This window comes from Pezoporus occidentalis, unplaced genomic scaffold (genome assembly GCF_034315485.1).
Source record: "Pezoporus occidentalis ecotype Australia unplaced genomic scaffold, CSIRO_AGI_Poc_V1 ctg115, whole genome shotgun sequence".
NCBI lineage: Eukaryota > Metazoa > Chordata > Aves > Psittaciformes > Psittacidae > Pezoporus > Pezoporus occidentalis.
Window position 1 is genome coordinate 2,873,967 of NW_026912940.1, and position 25,319 is coordinate 2,899,285.

Genomic DNA, 25,319 nt, shown 5'->3' on the forward strand with positions numbered 1-25,319 from the left:
TATCTTTTGTTGAAGTGGATGACATTAGGTGCAATTTTCTCCAAAAATGCTTCTTAATTTTCATAATTAAGACTACCTGAGGCTGCTGCTACATTTTTCTTGTTGGAGTAGCTGAAGTTGAGTGACTCATAGATTTCAGTGGGCTCTGGACCAAACTTGGGAACTGCAGGGTGGTTTATCATACCACCCTGTGGTATGTGGAGTGAGACCTGTTAGCTGTGGAGTGAGACCTCAGTTTTAATATCAGTAGTGTTCCTAAAACCCTGGACTTAAAATTAGTGAACTCATTACTATATTTCAGTAGTTAGTTCAAATTGTTAACTTGAAAAACCCAATGCTTCAATTGCTAAGAACACTGTGCTTTAGGGTCTGGTTGTTTTTCAATACTGCAAAGTCATGCAGTCCAGAGTCCAGTCCTGCAAGATGCAAAATTCTTGCTTCTTCGTACTGTAGGAATTAAAAAGGGCTTATTGCCGAGGAAAGCTTGAACCCTTAAAGCATGAATACTCACATGTCTGCTTTAAATTTAAATACAGATTACAAGAACTAACCAAAAGAATGCAGCAGGAATGTGCATACATGAAGCTACAGTATTCAAAGTAAAAGCGGCTGAGAGAGTTCGATACATGTTCTCTTGTGAAAGTGCAAAATGTTGGAAGCAGAGAGTGAGGATTTGAAGAATGGCTGAAGGCATTTGGAGGAGGATTTGGAATGTTTTGTATCTGCAGTAGAGCTGCTAGGAGCGTTTGATTCATATGGTATGTTTGTCTTGGCATGGTAGGGTAAATTAATATGTAGTCATAGGTGTTATTTTTACTGGCTTTTTAAAACGTGATTTTTATTTTTTTTTTAAAATTACAGATATTTTTTGCAGAGGTTCCGTTATTTTTACACATCTTCCTTTCCAAATGTATTTAATTCAATCTGTCAGCTCAGTTTCTGTTTACTTATTAAAGGTCAGATTTTCAAACCACGGTCTTTGGTTTTACACATGCAAAATGCCAGGGGAATAGGCATATATGCAACTTTGAAGTGGTAATTTCTAAATGGATGCAGGTTAGATGATTTCAAAGTCTAAATACTGTATGAATGCAGCCAGGTGTTTACAGTAGGCGTGAACTGAACCAAGTTAAGGCTGGGCTGAAAATCAAGCCCTTGAAATGTGGAATTTAACATGTGCTTAGAAGGTGTGTTGTAGTACAGCATTTGCAATGCAGTGATATTAAAATGATATAATACTGTGTTAAGGGAAAAAATGTTAAAACTTCTGACACTTGTTGTAAACATATTTGTAAAAATATTTAAAATAAATAAAAAATTCATAGTGAGATCCTGTTGGGGACCAGCTAACTTGGTGCATTCTGTTGGCACATGTTATTTTAAGGTCTACAGGGGCTGAAAAAAAAAGGTTTTGTTAACTTCAATGAGCATTTCAAAAGACAGTTGCTAAATGGCCTTTGGTTCTATTCTTTGCTATTTTCCACATGATGCTGTGTTCAGTGGTGAAGAATAACCTCCAGTGTATTTGTTCTTTAGAAGACTATTCTTCGTCTCTAATTAGGGAATGAAGATAGAAATCAAATGCAAAGAATCTAATGAATAGAGTTTACAACAGGTCCAGCCTGTGGCAAGTTAGAGAGCAAGTCTGTAGATACTATAACGTTAGTTTGGTTCAGAAATGTGGCAGTCAAAACTACCAAATCATTAATTTTATGAGCACAGTTTCAGAAGGTGCCTAACTTTTATAAAGGGAATTTAAATGCTGTTTTTTTCCAGTTGGGAATATTTAGGTAGAATTAGGAGGCTTTAAAAATACTTCAAAGACTGCAAGAAAACCTGATGGGAGAAAACTGTGTAAAAGCCCTCCAGACTTTCACCTTGGTAATCCTGGATAATTCTGACAGGGTTTATATGCTCTTTACAAAGATATTTTGCTTTGAAATACCCAACATATCTGTCCTCTTTATGACTGATCTGGGGGGACTTGGATGGAAATTGCAGAGGCTTGACCTGGCAGAGCAGTAAGTATGTGCACTCCTGCACACTGCTGAAATCTCTTCATCCAGTCAAAGCAAATAGGTGTTTGAAGTCCTTTCAGCAGTTCTGCAGAATTGAGTCCTTAATGTCAGAGGAATTCAGGATCTGGCTCCATTTTCTTCCATTTTCACTTGAGCCAGTATGCAAGGATTTAAATGGGACTTTGTTTAAAGAGTAGCAAACATGAAGTATTATTATCTAGTACTAAGCTAGCAGTTAACATGTCTATTTTTGCTGTCTCACCACCAATACTGTAAAAATGTATAATCAAAACAGCTTTAATTCTTGTAAAACTGAAATTGGTTTGTAAAACTATGTACAAATTGTGTTTCATAGACAGAAAAGCTTGTATTACTGAATGTAATATATGTGAAATGAATATATTATAGTCTATTTTTGCCATGGAAATAAATATTTGAAGCAAGTATGAGGGTTTCTTGTTCCATTATTAAAAGAAAAAAATCAGATAACTTAGTTTTCATGTGTAGTCCTAGGTTGGGACTTTACCTTCCATACACAAAGGTGTTTTATCCCTCTGGTAAAGCACTGCAAGTACTGTCCTGTATCTCAGTACGAATATAAAACTTGTACTTTCAAATGCTAATAGCTGACATCTTTGTGGCAGGAAGGTTTTGTGCCTGCTACCATAGCATTATTGTTTATAATGATCCGCATTTTCTAAAGCTATTTTTAGTATTGAACAATTTCCCCGTAGCCTTTAAGTGAAGGGGGGATAAAAAGGTTTTGAGAGTTGAAAAACCCTTTCCAAAAACATGTGAGAGGAAAAAGTTCATGGTATACTTACATACTATCACTGGAGCTGCTATGAATAACTAACACTGAAGTTTTTCTTCATTTTATAATTGATATTTAGTCAAAAAGTGACGTGGTGCCAGAGGTTTGCTGTATTAACACCTGGTGCAGCACAAGACCTCATCACGTCATGATAAATGAATTGCATGTTGGACATTGCAATTTCAGAGCGGACATTTGCATTTCCCTTGGTTTTGCTAAATGTCTAATGCACTGACCACTGAACTACATCTGAAATGACTGCACTTTTAACTAAAATCTTTCTTCTAGGTATGCTCAATTTGGTGGCTTTAATGAACCTCAGGTAAGACAGTAACATACCAGCTACTTATGTACTTGTCTGATCAATTCCCAAACACTGGGTACTGAACCCTATGCAATATTCAAGTGTGAGCAAAACTCTTACTACTTGACATGGATTCAAAATCAGAAGAGGGAAATGTACCTTCTTGGGGTTCTAAGGACGTGGTAAAACCACTCAGGTATTCTGATCAGTCTTACTATTTATAAGGGGTTTAGACCTGAGGCAAAGGTCTCTTAGAAACCTGAATTTTTCCTAAATCTGAATTGCTTTAAACTGTAGCTGTCCTTTTCCAGCTACTGTAGAATCCACAATACAGCCTTCTGGTGGCCAGAGCTGGCTGGCAGGGAAGTGGCTTGACTCTTGGATTTGGCACATCTGACCAGCAGCTTTCTTGGGCAAGAGCTCTAGGACTTGGTACAAGAGAAACTTAGGGGAGCTGATGAGAGAGGTTCCTAGACTAGGGTCTTGACCAGGGGAACTTAAGTAGTTCTCATTCCAGATTTAAGCAACCCTGACAGCTGAATGGCTGTGGATAGATGGAGGTTACATGAAACTCAGCAATGCTAGGTACCTAGCTGGAAGTTTTACCTCTGACAGTTTCTCTGTTTAGGATCTGATGGGGGGTTTCTTATACCCACTCCTTTTCCCTGGGGGGTCAATGACAGCATATAAATGTGTGTTCTCTCTCTCCACTATTTTTATGAGCATCCCCTGGAAGGCTGGACATGAAATGAAGACTGCATGAAAGCAGAAGCTGCCCAGTGCCACAGAAACATTGCCAGTTTACCTCCTGCAGCCTGAGAACTACTTGTGGATAATCACAATCAGTGAATACGATGGGAATGTCAGTTATGCAGGTACTGACAGGAGATGCTGCTGCAGAAAAGCTGGAGTGAGGACTGGGTGATCGGTGAATGCTCATCAGCTCTGATCCAAGTAAGTTATTTCATATTGCTGTATATCCCATTGGCTTAGTCTGGCTCTTGGGCAAGTGGAACCTTCTGCCGTCAGCACTTGGGGTCTGTGGCACCAGTGGAATGTAACGCTTAGGGAAATGGTGGTTCTGATACTTAAAAGCTATTTCTGTTGTTACCACAGTTGCTTTAAACTAGGATATGGGTGAGCCTGGGGCTATTTTACCACAAAATGGCTTTATCTTTCAGAGCTACACAGGGTTAAAGACATGTTGTTTTGACTTCATGGCATTCTTTGGGAGCTTTTCTAAAGCAAGGTCTTGCAAAATGGCGTAACACAGATGTGGGAGCTAGAAGGGGTAGAGCTTAGAAAAACTCTGTCCCATTTCTGATCAATCGCCACGTCTCCCAAACTGGTCTGCATGCCAGTCATCTTCCAGATGGAAACCTAAGTTTAAACCAAGCATCTGCCATCCCCAACATACCAAACCAGTGTTATTTGCTGCCCTGATTATTCTATGGATCTAAAATATCTGCTGTAATAAACGAAACCACCAGAAAAAGCTTGGAGGGCATGCAGATGAGATTCATATTATTATTATTATTAGCCATTTCTAAAATGACAATCATGTGACTTAATATAAATTTAGAAGGACATCAAATCCTTCCACGAAGAGACCCTGACTTATCATACCCAGAGGCGAATGAAGAATTTTCACTGGTGTTAAGTACCTGTGAAGAAAGACCCTGTCATGCCTGGCTAATACTGATAATCAGTGACTTGAAGGAACTGCATACTTTGTGTGTGCATGTGTGTATCCAATTTCTTCTGTCTGCATGCTGTGCTATTCATGCCTGATGGAAGCTGAATTTTTCCATTGACAAAATCTTTAGCAAAAGACTTCAGAAGTTGGGAGATAGTTTAGTTTTAGTTTGATAATGTGGAAGATACTATTTTAGCAGATTTAGCAGGGTTTATTGAGTTTTCTGCCCCACAGAACTAGAGATGCAGTAGCTTCAATGCACTGTGAAAAAAAGTCTACCTAAAATAAGGAGCATTGCTGAGTGGATGCACTCCCTGCAGTCAGAGCAAAATTTATATTAGTGCTATGGTGTTAGTTGGCAGGGCTGCTAATGTGAGTTTAGCACTTTCAGTGCATTTATACCATCAAACTGGAAACAAAATGCTTCATTTGAGCTTGTTTTCAGGACAAAAGGTCAGCCTCATTCCCCTGCACAATAGTGGAGTTTAAATAATGACAAGCAGAACTGAGGCTAATTTATATTCTCTGCTGAAAGAAACTGGACTACTACACCAATGGTACAGACTGAATTGTCCCCATTACCTGTGAAGCCAGCTTGGGCCATGAGCTGGCCAGCCCCACTGCTCCCCTGCCCCATAGCTCTGTCATTGGAGTGTGCCTGAGACTGCAGCTTGAGTGCTGTATGGCAGGGGTGTGCTCCCACCTACCAATTACTTCTTTGGGTAAAGGGGCAGACAACAAGCAGCTGGTTGTGGAGATGTGCCCGCAAGCCCTCTGGAGAGGTCTGACTGCACCATGAAGTGAACTGAACATTGGATCTAAGAGGTCTAAAAACAGCCATGGGGAAAACATGTGCTATGGAAAACTACTGTGAGAGCCTTTTGAAAGACCCACATTTAAGCTGAAAGCCCCTGTGTAAGGCTTAATACTCTCAATTTGGGAGGAGAGGACCCATCATGCAAACTTGTTCAGAAAGGGAAGCTGAGATGAGACCTCCAGGAGCTATTCTGTCTTTCTCTTGCAATCAACTGTTATCAGAGTTGGTTGTGCCCAGCATTTGGGAAGCCTCATAACCAGCTCCCAAACCTATGTGATCTGTATTATCTCCAGTCTTGCCTGAGTCAAACATCAGGAAAAGCAGAGGGCCAAATGCCTCTGAGCTGAATTTCTGGTTGGGGAGGCTACACCTCTGAGGTCCTGCAAGGAATTCTCAGGCTGGCAGAAGAGCAGACGGCCTTTGACACGTTGCTTCACTTCTTATTTGGCATGTGAACATGCTTATGAGTGAGAGAAACAGTATATGGGAAGAGCTTGGGTCACCTCATACTTCTGTTACTCATGTTCTGGAATCAAGCTCCAGCTGCTGTGAGATGTAAGGTATGCCACAGCCCTCGTGCAGATACTGTAAGGGGAGTCCTGAATTCTTGGGATAACTGCAGGGAGCTCTGCACCTCGTGCTACAGATCACACTGCCTGTCCTCTGCGAGAATGGGACAGCACAGCTCTGTAGCCTGCCAGACTGAGGCGGTGTTTGAGTTTCAAGTTTCCTATGCTTCCCTACTCCATTTATATAGCATTTACTTGCCCTTCTCAAGGTCTAATTTCATTCCCCCAATGTGGTAGGGCTGGGAGGATCAAAGGGGAGACTCTGTGTGCCTGTGATCTGCAGAGCAGTGAGGGCACAGCAGCAGCCCGTGCCTGTGCCTGCTGGGGAGGGTTGTTCGGCAGCTTCAGCATCCCTCCAGCCCAAAATGTGGTGCTGGGTTCAGAGTCTCTGCCTTTTGCAGACCAGTCTGACTGTTTAAAAGATGAATGCAAAGGTAACTTTCATGTGTTGTCAGGCACACTTCCTGGACTTCAATCTGGTGGAATTAGCTTAATGTGTGAGCTAAAAGGATCAGTCCTTTTAGGAGGCCTAAAGAGAAAGCCCTGCTGCTCTGGAGGCTTTATACAGAGACCAGAAAGTTCCATGCACAGTAGACCCAGCATTCTTAATTTTGGTTCCTTTCACTCGAATTAACACTTCTTGTTGGTACTCATGGACTACCTGCCATCCTGGAGTCCTCCTAACTAAGGTGGCTGAGGTGGAGATGAGCTATGGGTGCTCTACAGCTCGACTGATGATTTGTCATGCCAGTGATAACTGCTGATTCTTCTTTTCCTCCCCAGCAGTGCTTTATCCCTGTGACATGCTCAGCTTCCGCTGGCCCACAACCCGCTACAGGTTTTGAAACTGGATCCCTTGACTGGTTGTGACCCACGCTGGTGCAATGGCTGGTGTGGCTGATGATTAGTTTACCGCTCACCTGTTTACGTATCACTTGCTTTGCTACTTGGAATAGAAACTGAAGATGGTTGTTTCTGAATGAAGCAGATTTCACTACTGGTTAAGGAAACAGGAAGATTGGACTGCTTGTGAGTATCTGGTCTGGATGTTTCTGAGAGAGAAATCGTCTTCATTAAAATCACTGGTTACTGTTCTGTTCCTTGTAATCTGTGTACACACCAGTGTTGGCTCCTGAGAACAGCGGGTTAAGTGCTTGGGAAGTGCCAGTGAAAGGTTTGATGGCTCTAGAAACATCACACAGCTGTAGGTGCTATAAATTAAGCTCCTGAACTTGATTTTTACTTAGTCTGATGCTCCAGTATTCTTGTTGATACTCCTTGCACAGATAATTGCTGAGAAAAAAGTGGGAATCCCCACTGGCTGATGGAGGTATTTGTTCTTCAATTATGAATGTTATCAGTTGAGCTGCATCATACTACAACTAGTGTTGCATAGCTATAGCTGATGTGAAACCGTACAGAAATGCAAAGAAACAGGACCCTGGAGTCATCCTGCAGCTAAGCCTAAATGACAAATGTGTAGGTGTCTTAGACATGTGGTCAATCAGGGATAAAATGATAGCTTGGGTTTTGTTTGCAGGTTTTTGTGCTCTGGTCAGCCCTAAGACACCTTTTTCTTTCATCATAACTTTACTTCAAATGACCAAAAGCCCCACTTTGCTTTGTAAATGAACAGAATCCTCCCTTTGAAAATAAGAAGAGTGATGACAAAACTGTAGGCTTTAAAGATAAGAGGTCAGTTTGTTATAGAGTGAAGTAACAACAGCCAGCTTCTGTCCATTTGAAGTGAATGTTGAAGTTGTTATGCACATGCTTATCACCCACATAAATATGAGCAGAAATAAGTCTTTACATTGCAGTGACTGCTCCCAAGTTTGTTACTTCTAAAGTATTCAGGGACGTGGGCCAGGCTTGCCTACCGAGCTACTTAATTTACGCATTAAGCACCACCTTAAAGCAAACATGAATAAAAAGGAGAGCTCTAGGCCCTTGCTAGCCTGAATTCGCTTTTGGATCTGTAGATAAACTCGTTGATTTTATAAAGATAACATTTATCTCTAAGGTTTTTTCCCACTGTGTGGTGGGAGCGGCTGTACAATGAGAAACAGTTCCTTGGACTGGACTGATTGCTCTGGCAGCTGGGACAGGAGTGTGATCTTCTGGTTCTTTAGCAGGAATTTCACTCTGGTTTAGGCAAACAGATGAGTTCTTTGTAAAAAGTCTGTTTTAATTAATTAATTTACCCGTTAAATTCCATCTAGCCAGAAAAAATGTCACTGATGACAGGAAATATGGTCAAGGAACTGTTTGTTTTCATGTTACTCATACTACAGGAAATTAGTATGTTGTTATTGCACCTTTCTGCGAGGTGACACCATGACCACTTGCATTACTGTGCTTTTTAGTTCCTTTTTTTTATTTGTGGAATTTAATTTCAAATTCCTATTTTAGACTTATGCTGACCACAAGCTAAAGTCTGCTGAATGATCTTTCTTATGACATGCAAGTTATTCAGTGTAGCGACAGGTAGGGAAAAGTCATCTATGTTCCATTATCAACAGATAGAAGAGCTCAGAATGGAGGGCCCCAGGAGTGGGTGCGTTCCTGGCTGAGGAGCAAAGAGGCTTTATACTTGGAGGTAGCTAACCATGCTCTTTAGTTCTCTTACTGATCCCTCTGGTACAATTGTTCATACAACAGAAACAATAGCTCCCTTCGTGCATCTGGCCCTTCAGCTCTGTGGGGTAAGGAACAGAGAGGGAGTTTCCTTTTGGACAGAGAAGAGCTTTTTTGGTCCCTTGTGACTGAGGACAAACCATCCCTGAACAGCACTGAACCACCCCTGTGAGTGTGTCTTTTCAACAGGACAAGCCCTGATGGAGGGATGCAACAATCCTCACATTATCTTACCTACTCTTTAGTGAGCCAGAGCACTCAAGCTGCAGGCCAGATTTACATGACAGCCAGCCGAGTGGCGGCAGATGAAAGACTTGTGCCCATCTGCACTGCCGCATGCACATGGCTAAAATAAACCCCAGTCTGCATGTGTCATTTATTATTGCAGCGTCTGGCACTGTCCGCATGTGTCATTTATTATTGCAGCCAGGAAGGTGCATTTTGCTTTTTTGGGGAAGTTCTGTTCAGCAATGCTGCTGACTGTGCCCAAAATGCTACTTTTGTTTGATTTTCTTTGAGTCTTTTTTAGATTTAATTCTCCCCAACAAAAAACAAACCAGTTTATGCTTCACATGTGAAGCAGTGACCTATGTGTATTGGAGGTACTTATGGCTTCAACAGTCATCTCCTCACAGAATCAATGGTCTTTAGCAGACACTCATGAGTCCTGGGGGAGGCAGGTTGTAGCAGTTGTGCATGTGAATTGTAACCACTTGGGTTTGTCCTTGCAGGAAGCAGAATAAGACCAACTCGAGAGGTGTTTGGCGACAGGCTTTACTGGTTCTTAAGGCTTCTTATAGTTCCTCACCTACAGCAAGAGAATGTAATATCCCAGCATATCCTTGGAACATGTTGAGCTCCTTCTGCAGTAACATGAATGCCAGGTAATGGCTGTACTCTTGATTACACAAAGAAATTTGGGCTGATTTTTTGTAATGCATGTGCTAACTTCAATTTAAACTTTCATCATAAAATAGACCCCCTCTTTTCTCCATTTGCTGTAGAAGATACCTGATGTATCTTCTACTTACGTAGTCCTAGCCATCAACTGGTATCCAAGTCACCCTCTTCCCAAAACCAAAGCTTGACGCAAAACGCTACCCCAAGGTTGCCATTAATGCAAGAAACCGAACTGGGTGTTCTAGTGTTGTGCAGTTTGAAAACTGTTGCAGTCTTCACTTTTCAGAAACATCAGCTGAATCATGAGCAACGAGGATTAAACAGCTGAAGAGCTGCGTATCAAACAAACAAATGAGCTGCGTACTAAACAGCTCAAGAGCCACCATATGCAGTACCTAGAGATAAATGTCTTTTTCAGGCCAGAAAGCTGACAGGAGGTTAGGCGAAGCCTGAGAGCAGCTAATAATGAAAAATGTCTCTTTCTACCTGTTGGTGCAAGGCGTAAGGTAATTGGGTTCATGGCTGAGGGCTGAAGAAGGAACGATCATCTGCCAGCACCAAACGAAATTCTTATGTTTGGAAAGCTACCTCTCCGCACTCACTCCTTATCTCACCCTAGGTAATGCAAGGAAAATGAATGTTTCTTACAGTCAACTTTTTTTTTCTTTCGCAGTAACTGTAAAACATAAGAACCTCATGCCTCAATGGGACTGAACATCCAACAGTGCCCTCTTCCAGGATGGACAAACAGTTCCAGGTATTTAGGCATGCTTTGATGTGGGTAAGTTGAATTCTTAGAGACGGAAAAATCTTGGATCTTTCTATCAGGAGCACAACTGTACTAGCAATAAATTTATTTATTATAAATAAAAACTAATAAATGTTTCATAACTTACTAATACAGCTTTCTAAAAATATACATCTAATTTTAATATTCTTAAAAGTTAATTCTTAGTTATAAAATTATAGACAAAATGGACAAAAGTTGTTTGATAACTGACATTTTACCCTTTAGAGTCTACATTAATAGGGAGCTAGATTAATGCCCAATTAACAGTATCCTGCTAGAGAGATTTCCGCAGTAAACAGGAATAAACTAAAAATAAACCTAATAATTTACTACTATTTTCCAAATGGCAGTTCTCCACAGAACTAGCTCTATCCCTGTTTAACAGCTAAGTTTTGGCTACTATTATGTATAGTCTTGTGAGATCCGAAGGGCCTTTGCAAAGCTTTCCTCAAGATCACCAATTTCCTCATTGGCTTCCAAACCACTGGCACAAGTAATCAAGTTTAAAGTTGCCTCACATGAAGGTAAAATGTCTCCATCTTCTTCAGATTTCACATAAGAACCAGACACTGCCCCAGCATCCATCATTTCAGTGAGATCTTCTGAAAAGTCATTCTTGCTCTGTGTCTCCTTTGAACCTTCCCTGAATGTTGGTGATTCGCATTTTTCTGGTTCCTTTAATAAGTCCATGGTCCCAAAGAATTCATCATTTTTTGTAGCTTTTCCTTGTCTCTGACTTTTACTGATAATTTCAAGCTCTTCCACTGTATCGAACTCTCGCAGATCCAGCGAATCCAAGGCTTCCCAGCCTGTGTGGTTGTGCTCCGCATCGCTGCCCGGACTGCAGCCAAGGTCTGCTTTCAGTACATTCAACAAATGGCGCATTTTGCTCTAAGGGGTGAAGAAAGAAAGGGGTAACACTCCTCCAGCCCCAAGGTGCCTGTCTTCACAGAACTCGGGGTTTAACTCTGACAGAAAGAAAGGGAGGCTGCTTGCAGTAACTGACTGAATTATACATCAAGTGTCTCCAAACTGAGTTAATTATTGTCCCTTTTTTGTGACTCTGCCTGTGACTCTTGATATACTGTGATCTTTGAGTCTGCAAGTCTCATTTATGGAGAGAGATGCTTGCCACTGAGGATTCTGGTTGTTTTTACTGGCAAATACACCAGTGCATGGTTGAAGCCACTGTACTTTGGAAACAGTACTCCACCTTTTACAAAGTGACAGGACAAGGTAGATTTAATTAGATATAAGAGAGAAATTTTTCATTGCGAGGGTGGTGAGGCACTGGAATAGGTTGCCCAGAGAAGTTATGGATGCCCCATTCCTGGAAGTGTTCAAGGCCAGGTTTGACAAGGCTTTGAGCAACTCGGTTTAATGGAAGATGTCCTTGCCCATGGCAGGGGGTTGGAAGTAGATGATCTTTAAGACTGCTTCCAACCCAAACCATTCTATGATTCTATGAAGATATATGCAAAGAGGGATAGTATTAAAGGGGCAGCACCTACCTCATCCAAACGGTTCTTATTTTCCTCTATGAAACACTCAAAGAGTTTTTCCAGAATTCTACAAACGAACAATTAAATTATTCCACAGGAAGAAAAACAACTCTTAACAGATCTACATAAATTAATGCCCTTAGTTTTTAATTTTCATTTCTTAGCTGAACAGGACCACTAAGATTGTTTCAATTATGCCTGTGTCCTGGGTTCAGCAGTAGCAGTCATTTTTTCCTCCTTAGTAGCTGGTGCAGTGCTGTGGTTTTGATTTTCAGCCTGGGAACAGTGCTGATGACACCCATGTTTTTAGTTGTTGCTCAGTAATGTTTAGTCTGACCAAGGACTTTCTGAGTCTCATGCTCTGCCAGGGAAGAGGGGAAGCCAGGAGGAAGCAGAGACAGGACACCTGACCCAAACTGACCAAAGAGGTATTCCATACCACAGCACATCATGCCCACTATATAAACTGGGGGGCAGTTACCCGGAAGGGCTAGATCACTGCTTGGGTCGGGCTGGGTATCGGTTGGCGGGTGGTGAGTGGTTGTATCTCATGGTACATGGCAGCAAATCAAAGCAGATGACCCACAGGTCTTTCCTAGTTCCCCTTTCATACATAAAGCAAAAGACAAAACAAAAGCCAGGGCTAACTGTGTATCTCAATATTCTTAAATACACCTAGATGATTACTAAAGTCGGCTTCCTTTTCTTACTGAGTCCATGTGTTTCTGACACAGCACTACAAGTCTGAAAGCAACTGTAACTTACCTGTTAGAAAATAGCTCAAGGCTAAGAACTTCATTTGTTACTTCTTCAATGAAAGCTAAATATAAAAACTCTTCTCTGCAGGGAGAATAGAAAACCCAGTGTTACATGTTTTAAAAATGCTTTAAAATAGAGACATATTGCACAATGTAGGAGGTCCAATCACCTTTATGGGAAATACGATTCAGAAGATTGTATTATTTCTTGGCACCAGCTTCTATTTTTCTAAAAGGTAACTGTATCAGGACAAACTTTCATTCAATTTGAATAATAATAAAAACCCTGTGTAAAATATCAGACTATTAGAAAGGTCACTGTGGTGCTTTGTGTTTATGCTCTTTCTGTTGTGGTATAAATTAGCACAGAGATCCTGAGTGAGGAAATCAGCAGATTTTGGAAAACGTTCAGAACTTGCTTTGCACTCCCAAAGAAAAGGGCGCTGTTGGGAAGAAAGTGTAAAATTGCAGTCTGATGCTCTAAGTAAAGGCTTCCAAAGAAGGTGCTACAGAATCTCACTGCACCTCAAAATTACTAGTCTTCCAGTAAGCTCAGGAAAGCGCTTATTTTACAGCCATGTTTCCTTTCAAACAACTCTGATACACAAAATCCTTGTTAGTGAGAGATGTGGCTTTTACCTCTTTGAACAAATTTCTATTTTAATACTGCTTAAAGCCTTGTTGATGCCAATTGCTCCAAACTCAAGACTCCAAAAATTCAGAATTCTGTTTGGAAAACAACAAGGAAGAAACCCCCAGAAGCAAAGATTTCAGTGCTGTTTCTCTTTCACAGTGTCTTTCTAAATATCCCAAAGTATCCAGTCAAGCTCTAGCGAATCATCCGCCAGTCTTAATAAACAGAAAATAAAAAATAGGATATATCTACATGACTTTAGTTAGGTAAAATTTGTCATCTAGCCTGAAGATTGTCATTTTGTTTCCCCCTACAGTAAAGGAAGTTACCTAGAGGCAATCTTTGATACCTATATTAAATCCTTAGAGTTAGGCAAGAACAAACCTATCCTAAAGCCCAAAGAATAATAATAATAATAACTTAAACCTCTTCTAATTCTCACCAAATTTCAGAGCAGAAATGTGGTAAGAATGGTGTTCAACTTGGTATTTTATTTTTTCAATATTTGCTTCAGAGATTACAGACCAAAAAAGAACTGGAACTGTTTGTAATCCCTGGGCAAGAAGTCTATCTTTCTTCCAAAGTTACAATGAATTTTCTTCATTTTTAGATTCATGTGGAAATTTTAAACTCTTACGTAACAACTCAATCATGTTAATTCTACTGCAAACTGTGAACAACAGTTTATCTGAGTCCTCATTTACTGCATCAGTTTTGAGGAAGAGTTTCCAATTTAGTGTTGCAAACTACCAGAAGAACAGTTTAAGCATACTTACTCAGCCTCAATGGTCCTCCTTGCAGAAGACTGCTGAGAATACAACGGTGTCTCTCTAATCAGAAAATCAAAGGGTGAGAGACATTCTAAACACCTTTTATATATTACCTTCCATCTCATTTTCTTCTGGAGCTATGCTGTGCCGTTACCCTGCTTCCTCTTGGGAAAAAATCCACCAGAACACCCCCAAACCCTGCTCCAGTAGCAAAATCCACTGCTTACATTTATTCCTGAATTACACAGAAGCCTGAAAGATAATGACTCCAGAGTATTTTAACACTTCACTAGATGCAGTGCTATAATATCTCAAAGCCCTCGGTGTTACTTCAGATGCTATAAAGACCTCCATTACCCTAAGAGTGCTTTTTTTTTTTTTAAACTCAGAGTGCAGCTTTTCCTCATCTGAAAATGCCTTTCCCTGAAAGGACCAGAGAGCAAACCAGCAAGATGTGCATGATAATTAGACCAGCAATGAGGAGAATTGGGTGGTAGCCCTTGGGCTCTGGCCTGATTTCCAACACTGTTCTTGTACTGTAGACAGTATTCTGTTACAAAGCTTTACATTATCAGAAAAAGATATGGGAAATGCCTCTCATCTGCAGTTCTTGTAGATCATAAGATTCAAAAGGCCAGTTGCCTGGAGACTCTTTTTCCTGAAAGAAAATACCAACTGGAATGAAAATCCAATATAGTCAGTAGTACTAGTAGTACCACTGTAAGTAGTGCTGTGTCGTACTAGTAAGTAGTACTGTGTAAGAAATACACAACCTATAAGCTCAGATGTACAGAACTAACAGCTGTACTGATGTGCCATTGCTCCCACTCCTGACGAAAATACTCATATATTTCAGAGCTCTCTTCCTTAACTGGTTTCCCAGTGGAACTTTATCATAAGAAAATAATGAATTTTGAAGTTGGGAAAGGCCATTGATACATAAAAATACAAAGCAAAGTCCTGTGAGATTTCTAGAGAGAACCCATAGTGAAGGCTTATGGCCTAAGAAGCAGCTGTATAGAAAGCAAGAAGGCTTCAAACATTCATTCCTGCTCTAAATTAAATACCTGAGGAAGGAGTATGGAAAAGCAGCTATTCTTCTCTCAGGCTCATGCACAGTATATCTTCTATCTTCAGCCTACAACACAGAGATAAAATCTTTACTTAAATGCAAGCACACAGCAAATTTTACCATTAAAATGAACCTAATAACGATCTATGATTAAACAGCCCTACAGATTTTATGTATTTTTTTTTTTTAACTTTGGGTAAACTAAGACATATGGCAGCAAATGGTCATCAGTTTTGACATCCAAAATTTCAGTGAGGGGCAACAAGACACGTGAAACATTATTCCTCTGACAAGTATGTCAAAGATGAATTCTCTAGAAGCCAGAGGGGGTCGATGGCACCAGCAGAAGTAAGATTTGGTATGCACAAGCAGGATCCAGCAGTCTAAATCTCTGAAGCTGCTTGCACAAAACCAATGGAAAGTAAAATTGCTGACCACTTGACCTACATTTTACATGACAGTACTCTGATAGGGCTACTGTGAAGCTATGTGACTTACTGTTGTCACTTTTATGATAGCCAAAGTCAGATATGACAGTTTTGAAATGAAATCAGAAGCTCTTCACAAAACTGGAGTGAAGCCTTCCGACTAATCATTTAACCTTTTCGTAATGAGGTCAGATGCAGATCAGTTCAGGTGGTCTCTCTTCTATTTTCAGTAAAGCTATAAATACATATTCTCTGCCACCCCTCCCCTCCAATGAATAAAGCGTAATTATTTGCCTTATTAAGCTAGAGATATGAAGAGTCTGATCCTGTAGCCTTCATTCAGGAATGAAGTCCACAGTTGAATTCAAGTATTTCTCCTATATTGGACAGGGCTGTTTGTTTGAGAACTTGTTTGTATAGTGGCTATAAGATAAACCACAAAGTAGGAACCTAACTTCTGATAAAACTCATTCATCCAAACATTAGTGCAAATTACGACAAAGTAACTTCAGATTTGAAGTCTTGAGAAATATTTCAGGTCTTCTGCCTGCTTCCCTCTGCCTCTGAAAGATGCTGATATTCCATCTCATCTTCAAAATTTAGTAATCTTAAACCACATGCTGAGACAAGTTTTGAAAGACCAAAAAACTAAGTTCAAGTGTCACAAACACTGAGCAATTCAAAGCAAAATGACTAATGCAAACATTTACGTGACAATGACAAAAGAATACTAGGAGCTGGTAGAATCTGAAGTAGTGAGATTTTTCATTAAGGCATTCCAGATATATTCAGCAAGACACAAAGCAAACAGTATTATGGATAACTTGACCGCCTGCTGGTTTGGGTGCTTCCTTACAGGAAGGGACTCCTTGTTTTCAATTCTTCTGTCAACAATATTTTGGAATATGTTATCCGATGTTAAAAGGAAGAAAAATAGTGTAAAAGAGGTACCTCCTACCGCTGAAAAATTATGTACCAATTACCTATGTCCTTAACAGATATTTAAGTGATACTATAAAAACTGTTTCATTTTTAAATTTCATAATACAGTAAGTTATTATCTCTTCACATCTGCAGTACTTTTTCTTATCGTTTCCACTTGTTCTTCTGAAACTCTCTCTTTTACAGAACTTATGACAGTGAAGAAAAGGAAACTTAAAGCAGTTGTATATTGCTGTTGCAGAGATGAAGTGTGTACTCCAAAATGATGGTGAAGGGTGTGTGGTAAGAGTACCCAGATTACTGACAGATGTATTACCTTCGACATGCTCTTCTGCTGCTCAGCCAGAACTTTTCTCTCGAATGCTTTTTCTGCAGATGGAAAGCTATAAAATTTAGAGATGTATTAGATTTCCAAGAAGGCTGCTTTCAAAATATGCAGGATGAGAATACCAGTGCCACTGTGGAAATTTCCCATCAATCTGAATGGGACGTAATACCAAAATGCCTGACAGTTTAGAAAATTTCTGTCAGACTTCCACTCGTAATAAAACTAAGTCATGTTTCACTTTGAAGGATGACAACAGTCATACATAGGTGATCCAAATCCATTATTTGGCTGCATATTTACAGGGGATAGCTATACTACCCAAAATAATTGTTCAGAATTAAGAATGGAGCTGATCCTATACACTAGAAGTGCACCAGGAAAATGTATGACCCACAGCAAGAAAATCAACAGCTGCAATATGGAACTTAAGTTATCATTATTCCAGTCTTACAACATTCCCACTTTGTTTTAGGAAAAAAACCAGAGTGAGATATGCAGGCACTAACGACACAAAGGGGACATTTCTCTTTATGAGGTAGTATTAACTAAAATAAAACTGTTCAACTTGCTAAAGAGTTCAATGCACGAGTAGAACATTGATTCAGTATACAGTATTTCACATAGGACATCTGAAGGCATTTAAATTAAAATGTTAAAAAGATAATGAAAAGCTGCATTCAGGAGTTTAAAAAAATGTTTGCATGATGTATTCATTAATGATTTGGAAAGTATGAGACTACAGGGGCAGCAGTGCAGAACTACCTGCATGCTTATAAGTGGTTAATTCTTTAGAAGACAGAAAGCACAACTATACACCAGAGAAAGCAAAGAAAAGAGAGAGTGTAAAGATTATCCCTAGCAAGTGTGAGATCCTACAGTTCTCATTCAGGGGCACTTTGTATCCAATTCGTATAGATGAAACCAGTTGCTTCAGAGAGAGGACAACAAAATATGCCAGTGAAAAAACAGAAACAACAAATTCCATTCTATTTTTTGCTAAGGCACATCTAGAATAATTTCAGAATAATTATTCTGGTTTTATACAAATGTGAGAGCAAAACATGTTGCTTTTATGAACATATGATCTTATGATAACAACTAAATTGCAGTATCAAAATAAAGTTTTGATCTCTCTACCTGATCAGATCAGTCTGTGTTTGAGCTTCCACATGTTGCTTGCATTGGTTTCCAGTTTTCCTTTTCCTTTGAGCAGGATTGTAATACCTGTACCCTGACAGGAAAGATTTAGCATCTGATATTAAGATGTGTGGAGTAAAAGGTTTTCGGCTATGAGTAAAGAATTCAGAGTGCCTGTCTAGAAGATCCCCACTGCGTGCTTTGGAGTTGCTTCCTTGACGCCTCTGGTAACGACTAATGCTCACAGAACTATCAGAGGAACAACTGCACGGAAGTCCAGAGCGTTTTCTTGGTGTACTTGATGTACTGACACTTGAGTTAGATGTATTCCGAGAACCTTTTCTGGCATATGTTACTGGACTGGAGCGAGCCAAGCCATGCTCACTGTAAGGAGACAGCGCTCTCGATAGGTACTGTGCCTGCCGAGCACAGGAGAAGAGACCGTCTTTGTCTTCTGCTTCCAAGAAACTCTAGAAAAATGAAAACAAGATTTGATTGCTTTGCAAGTTACCAGCTTTGCTCAAGTTGTTACTCCCAGTTATCACTGTTACCAACTTGGATGTATTTTTCTATGTAAAAACTTGCCATTTTTGTAAAATTAAAACTGGTTTCAGAGCAGCAATGTGCTCAGTTTACATATAGATGTACTTAATTTCAGGTGGTGGTACACAAATGGTATTACTGCTCCTGCTTCTTAACTGTTCAACACATTAGAGTTTAAAAATGTACCTCAACTCTCAGAAGCAAATTCATACTCAGTGTTAGTGTACGTGGTGGTATGGCTAAGGTAAGATGTAGGCAGTGTGTGGTTCAGACTAAAAGCTACATAAATCTGTCCTATGGAAGGTGATGGGGAATTTTTCAAGACATTCCATTTCAGAAGGGCTGACCTTTACTAAAAACATTGTTTTAATATCAGGGGTGAAGAAACAGCTGATAACATAAAAATAAATATTTGAAAACTAAGTCTACCATTCAGAAAGGCTAAAAAATGGATTATTTGAAAAGACCATGCTATTTTTATCGGTTTTGGGGAAAAAAACCCAAAACTAACAAAAAAAAACCCAACCAAATTCAAACTTAATGCTTAAAAATTCAACATTATCCCTGAAATGTATTACGAGATCATGGCAAAGACAAGAAAGACAGGAATACAAACAAATCTAAGTGACATCTTAAGGGTATGTTGTTTTCCCCCTTCCCCCAAATAAGAAAGAACAATTCAACAGAAATTTTATTTCTGTCAAAGAAGGAACTTTGAAAAGTTTGCAGCTTCAAAGCATAAACACCTGGACAGGGTATGTGCTCCAGTAAACATGCTGTACATTGTGACCCGAAAAGTTAGGAAGCATCTTAGCAAGACACCTGTTGTATATTCTTTTCCTGCCCTAGGACGCAGCCACCCACTGAATGTTCTGTCAGTGACATGTACACGTGACATTTACAATCTCTGAAGAGAGCCATATATGTAAAATTATAAGATTAAACCAGAAACCCGACAGCAAACAGATTTTTTAATAAACTGACTAATTTCATCCACATGTATAACTATTTATGCAATTCAAGTTCTGCTACACACAACCGTATGATGGAGAAGAGAGAACTTGCATTGTGTGTACTCAAACTACCTAGAAGAACAACTCCCAGAGACAGTGCTTACACCTAGGTCTTGCAACAGTGAGGGAGACAACTTGATTATAGTGTTATTCCAGAAAAACTCACGTTGTTCTGTGCAATCACGATAATACAAGGCAAAATAACAGCTAAAATAAAACAACATCTGAGAAAACCCAATTTGAACCCAACAGGTAACAGATAGATCCAAAATAATTCAGTTGTAACTAGCTAGATGTTTAAAAACAATTATTTTACTTTCCTTACACTCAGGCAGCTGATGTAGCTTCACATCAACAGTACCTACATGCTGCAAGATTTAAGAGAATGCACACAAGTACAGGTGTTTTCTCAGAAGAAAATTCAATTTCTAAGGGCAGTTGAGGACCAGATTTGTAAGAAACCTGAAGTTTAGGTTCAAACATAAAACACATTAATTTGCTGATGTCCCTCCATCATCTGAACAAAGAACAGGAAGATAGGAGAGACCTGTACAGGCCATAAAGCTCTGCAGTGAAAAATGGGAGAAAGGGAAATTGATTTCTGTGTTTCACTCATCTCTATTATGCTTGTATCAAACATGTAAAGACTATTAAGTAGAAACATTACATTACTGATGTCACTGAAGGAATAGCTCCCCTTCAGAAAGCCTGAGAAAGAGTGGATCCAGTATGATATGACTTAAACATATGCAATTATTTATGGCATACAACCCTAACTGCCAGTTGAGAAGATGCACCCAGCAACCCATCCTCATTTTACAATTAATCCATGTTGAAATTATTTTGAGACACTAACACCAAAGCATGGATTTGGTGGATTTCTGGTGATGCTTCACTGCCTGAGCACAATATAAACCTCAAGAATGCTACACTTCTTGAAAATAATCAGATGCCTAAGATGTGGACTGAAGTTGGATGTGTGATTTTCCCCACCAGTGGCAATCGACCGAATGTCAATAAAAGCAGCAGAATCAACTGTAAAAGAAAGTACCTGTGAGAATTCTGCAAGATTATCACTACTTGTGATACTTCTAAAGTCTCCTACTGGGAGAGTTAGGGAAGGGGTAAAACCCCAACCAACCACAGTAACCTACTAATATACAGTACAGGATAGTAATATATAGTATAGTGACTTAACCTATATAATTCATAGTATATCATGTAAGTACATGCAGATTTTCTATGCTCTTACTGTATAAATGCTGCATTTTCTCATAACATTGCTACTTTTATTGCTTGCGATCTACACTATTCCCTTTTTCCCCATTCAGAACCATTGAATATTTTAAATTAAAACCCAAGATTATGACAATACATTCTATGGCACATAGTAAATGCAATTTATGGGAATATTAAAAAAAGGCAGATAGTTTACCATCAAAATTAAGTCACAGATCACACTGCTGTCATACCATATTATTTCCTTCACGATTCCATGCAACATTATCTCCTCCATCAGTAACACCTATCTCTGCTAGGCCAGTATCCCAAAATGTCCACAGCTGCTGATACCTAATGCAAAAAGGTATTTTTAGTTGGTTTTTTTTTAGTTCTCTTTTTTTTTTAGCTGTGCCAAAATAAGCCCTTCTTGATGGGTGTCTCATGTGAGCCAACTTCATGTTACTACTACAGCATAATTAAATGCTGAATTGATAACATGCATAACAATACCAAACAAATGCCTGTGTTAGCAAGCAGTATAATAAGGCTTACCAGTGTTAGCCTGCATATGAGGTACTTGCAGTTGCAGCTCAGCACTATAGAAAACAGGTGAGACTGGAAACTTTCTGAATTCACCTATACAGATGTTTTGAAAAGTTAATTCATAGAATCATAGAATCACAGAATAGTGAGGGTTGGAAAGGACCTTAAGATCATCTAGTTTCAACCCCCCTGCCGTGAGCAGGGACACCTCACACTAAACCATGCCACCCAAGGCTCTGTCCAACCTGGCCTTGAACACCGCCAGGGATGGAGCATTCACAGCCTCCCTGGGCAACCCATTCCAGTGCCTCACCACCCTCACAGGAAAGAATTCCTTCCTTATATCCAATCTAAACTTACCCTGTTTAAGTTTGAACCCATTACCCCTTGTCCTGTCATTACAGCCCCTAATGAATAGTCCATCCCCAGCATCCCTATAGCCCCCCTTCAGATGCTGGAAGGCTGCTATGAGGTCTCCACGCAGCCTTCTCTTCTCCAGGCTGAACAGCCCCAACTTTCTCAGCCTGTCTTCATTCCATACTCTTCAGTATGTATTATAAACAGCTTAATTTTTCTTATATACTTTTTACTCCCAGTGGCTAACAGTTCAGGGAGCTGCAAAATAAATCAGATTGTAGATGCATTTGTGAACATGTGATGATGATAATAATATAAAGTGATATTAAGCGATTACACAACTACATCTCATGAAAGCCACGTTCTATTTCTTGAAAGCAGCTGAACTGTTCATAAAACAAGACAAAACTACAGGGTAAATGTGATAATATCCTGAATTTAAGCATTCCTTATTTATGAGGACGCTTAGAGCAGTTCTTTTCTTCTCCTTCTTGAAAATATCATGAGTAGAACAGACCAAGAAGCTAGGTAGTGACTAGATAAAACTACAAACCCAAGTTGTATTTGTGTCAGTCTTGACATGTACTCATTTAAATACTGAGAAAGAAGAATGTCTTCTGAAGTCCTAACCCTGGGGTAAACCTTTACTGCTCAAACAGGTAGGCAGCTCAGCCTCTGGATACACAGAGTTATCAGTAACAAGGAATTATGCTGGTGACTTCAAAAAGATTTTAAGGCATGTCAGAGAACGCTGTTTGTCTGCAATGTGTCACCAAGCTTTCAGAAAATTATTTGTACACCTGTGTTGGTATGGGCATGTTAACTATAAGCAAGTATGTTCTCTGATCTGTATCTATAAAAGCATTATGGGGAAAAAAAGATGATAGAGACATGCCTGTAAAGATGCAGTAACACACTGATTGAAAGATCCTTAGCTCTATTCTTCAGACACAACTGAAAAAGAAATAAAACCCCAGGGAAATATCCTATCTTTGGATAGAAGCACTATCATGAACTATAACATAATTCGGAATCAAGAATCTCAAAACCTATCTTGCTTACCAATATCTATTCTATTGATAGATATTTTGAAGTTTACAGTTTCAACTCTAATTTGGGGTGTAAAATAAAAATCTACTCAATGACACATTTCAGCAATAATAACCCCCTTATAAAGGTTTCATAAATTAAGTAGTTATGCTTCAATTTTGTTAGTCACAAAACTGGGGTAAATGGACTATTACTTGCAGCAAGCTTGTATAAAGAGGACCCCTGAATCTTCATCAACCCCATCGGAGAGGAAGTTCAGTACAGACAGATCAAAGCATAGTGCAGTTACCTGATGGGCAAAAGAAGTAAGATAAAGAATCCAGATTTCTAAGTTACTTTTACTTTCTAAAAGAAGTTTAGTTTTTCAACTCAAAAGCCTCTGAGGTATCACCTGCCTTTTAAAAAACAAACTTTGAAAAGAAAGCTCTCTAAATCTCTTTTTACATAAAAGGCCCAAAGACACCTCTCACTATGGTCACTGAAGTTACACTGAGATGAATTTAAGCCTTGAAATTAACTTCTTCTTGTATGAAAAAGTCTTCCAATAAAATAGATGGTTCATCTACCATCATAAAATCAGATCACAGACACACTTGATGATACTGTCAAGATAGAGAAGCTGCAGTTTAGTAATAAATGAGCATCTGATTCTTTTAACTTGAGACAGAACCATTTATAAGCCACTTGAGTACTCCTGTTAAGCGGGGTGAGTGTCTGCTCTCCACTGTCTTGACAGAGCAAAGGTCTCCTGTTGCAAGCAAGAAGCTGTCTATAGTTGCTGACCTTATAACCACCTTGTATGTCATCTGTTCATAGAATCATAGAATAGTTAGGGTTGGAAAGGACCTTCAGATCATCTAGTTCCAACCTGCCTGGCATGGGCAGGGACACCTCACACTAAACCATCTCACCCAAGGCTCTGTCCAACCTGGCCTCGAACACCACCAGGGATGGATCATTCACAACTTCCTTGGGCAACCCATTCCAGTGCCTCACCACCCTAACAGGAAAGAACTTCCTTATATCCAATCTAAACTTCCCCTGTTTAAGTACTAACCCGTTACCCCTTGTCCTGTCATTACAGTCCCTAATGAACAGTCCATCCCCATCCCTATAGGCCCCCTTCAGATACTGGAAGGCTGCTATGAGGTCTCCACACAGCCTTCTCTTCTCCAGGCCGAACAGCCCCAACTTTCTCAGCCTATCTTCACACAGGAGGTGCTCCAGTCCCCTGATCATCCTTGTGGCCCTTCTCTGGACTTGTTCCAACAGTTCCATGTCCTTCTTATGTTGAGGACACCAGAACTGCACACAATACTCCAGGTGAGGTCTCACAAGAGCAGAGTAAAGGGACAGGATCACCTCCTTCGACCTGCTGGTCATGCTCCTTTACACAGCTTGATAATTAAGAATTGAGAAAGGCAAAAGAGAAAATTCACACATACACAGGAACAAGTAGGATCTATAATCAGTTTGCATATTGGCATCAATATATCTATTTTTCTATTCAAAACTATGTTCCTGTTACATTCTTTCCTTTTATGTGTGTGTGGTATACAATTGTATAATGAGGTATGTTTCTACTTTCATCAAATACTGGGATGTTACTAGTAAAGGGTGTTGCTGAATGTGCATATGGAAATGTATTAATTCAAACAATAAGCATGAGAGGCGACTGTCACTATGAAGCCTGAAAGGAAATCTGTACTAAGCATTCCTGATGAAAACATCTTTCTTTGGTGCTCAGAAGGTTCTTCTGCTTTCTTTAGTCACTTACATCTCTCATTCTGACAGGACTAATTCAAGCACAATACATCTTCAGAATTAATATCATAACAGTGTAATAAATCTTTAAATATAAGGCATTTGAGTAGGCAATTCACATAGCCACGCAGGTGTGCTGCACACAAAACCAGCGAGATCAGAAACAGTTAATGGTGTTTCCTAATCTGTATTTCATACGCACAAGCAGATGGTCATAACTGTCATTCTTAAGAAATCAAAAATGTCTCAAAAAACAGGCTGAAAGGGATCTTAACATGTCAAGGCAATAGCAGCCATATTTCAAACATGGTTAAAATACAGATATGGATAATTAAAATATGGATATGGATATTCCAGTATGGATAAAAGTTACCTCCTGTGGAGCAGCCTTCTTCCAACTGACTTTTAACATGGGTTACTTTCATTAAAAAATTTCATTAGCAGCCACAGATGCCTATTAACAGGATTATCTGAATATGGGATATGAAATACCAAGTCTTGCTCAAATCAGAGATTTTACTCATGGCTAGCCCAATCCAGGTTTTCTTGCTTCAGAGAGAAGTCATATGGAGCTTCATACAGTTTGACCTGCTAACTCAGGTGCATGTTTAAAAACCCAACTCATCTTTTTATGGAAAAATAAAAAATTAAAAAAAAAAAAAAAAATCTAGAGATTTGACTGCTTTCAACCCCTGGCAGTAGTTGGAAAGAC

The 25,319-nt window shown here is 39.5% G+C and overlaps 1 protein-coding gene and 1 long non-coding RNA gene across 6 annotated transcripts in view; one reads left to right on the forward strand and one right to left on the reverse strand.

Annotated features, from left to right (window-relative positions):
* Positions 1–213: 213 nt before the first annotated feature.
* Positions 214–10,539, forward strand: LOC134174218 (uncharacterized). The gene is made up of 4 exons (XR_009968558.1): positions 214–3,154; positions 3,860–7,247; positions 9,587–9,739; positions 10,429–10,539. It is a non-coding gene; the product is annotated as an uncharacterized LOC134174218 (long non-coding RNA).
* A 55-nt stretch (positions 10,540–10,594) lies between these two features.
* Positions 10,595–25,319, reverse strand: part of SPATA7 (spermatogenesis associated 7) — a 40,374-nt gene continuing 25,649 nt past the window's right edge. For all 5 annotated transcript variants that reach the window (XM_062638936.1, XM_062638964.1, XM_062638955.1 and 2 more), the window contains 7 exons: positions 18,117–18,586; positions 16,968–17,034; positions 15,277–15,347; positions 14,216–14,269; positions 12,813–12,887; positions 12,057–12,114; positions 10,595–11,436 (listed from right to left, as the gene is read on the reverse strand). In XM_062638936.1, coding sequence (XP_062494920.1) covers positions 10,948–11,436; positions 12,057–12,114; positions 12,813–12,887; positions 14,216–14,269; positions 15,277–15,347; positions 16,968–17,034; positions 18,117–18,586 — 1,284 coding nt within the window. In that variant the 3' untranslated portion in view covers positions 10,595–10,947. The remainder of the gene's footprint in view (positions 11,437–12,056; positions 12,115–12,812; positions 12,888–14,215; positions 14,270–15,276; positions 15,348–16,967; positions 17,035–18,116; positions 18,587–25,319) is intronic.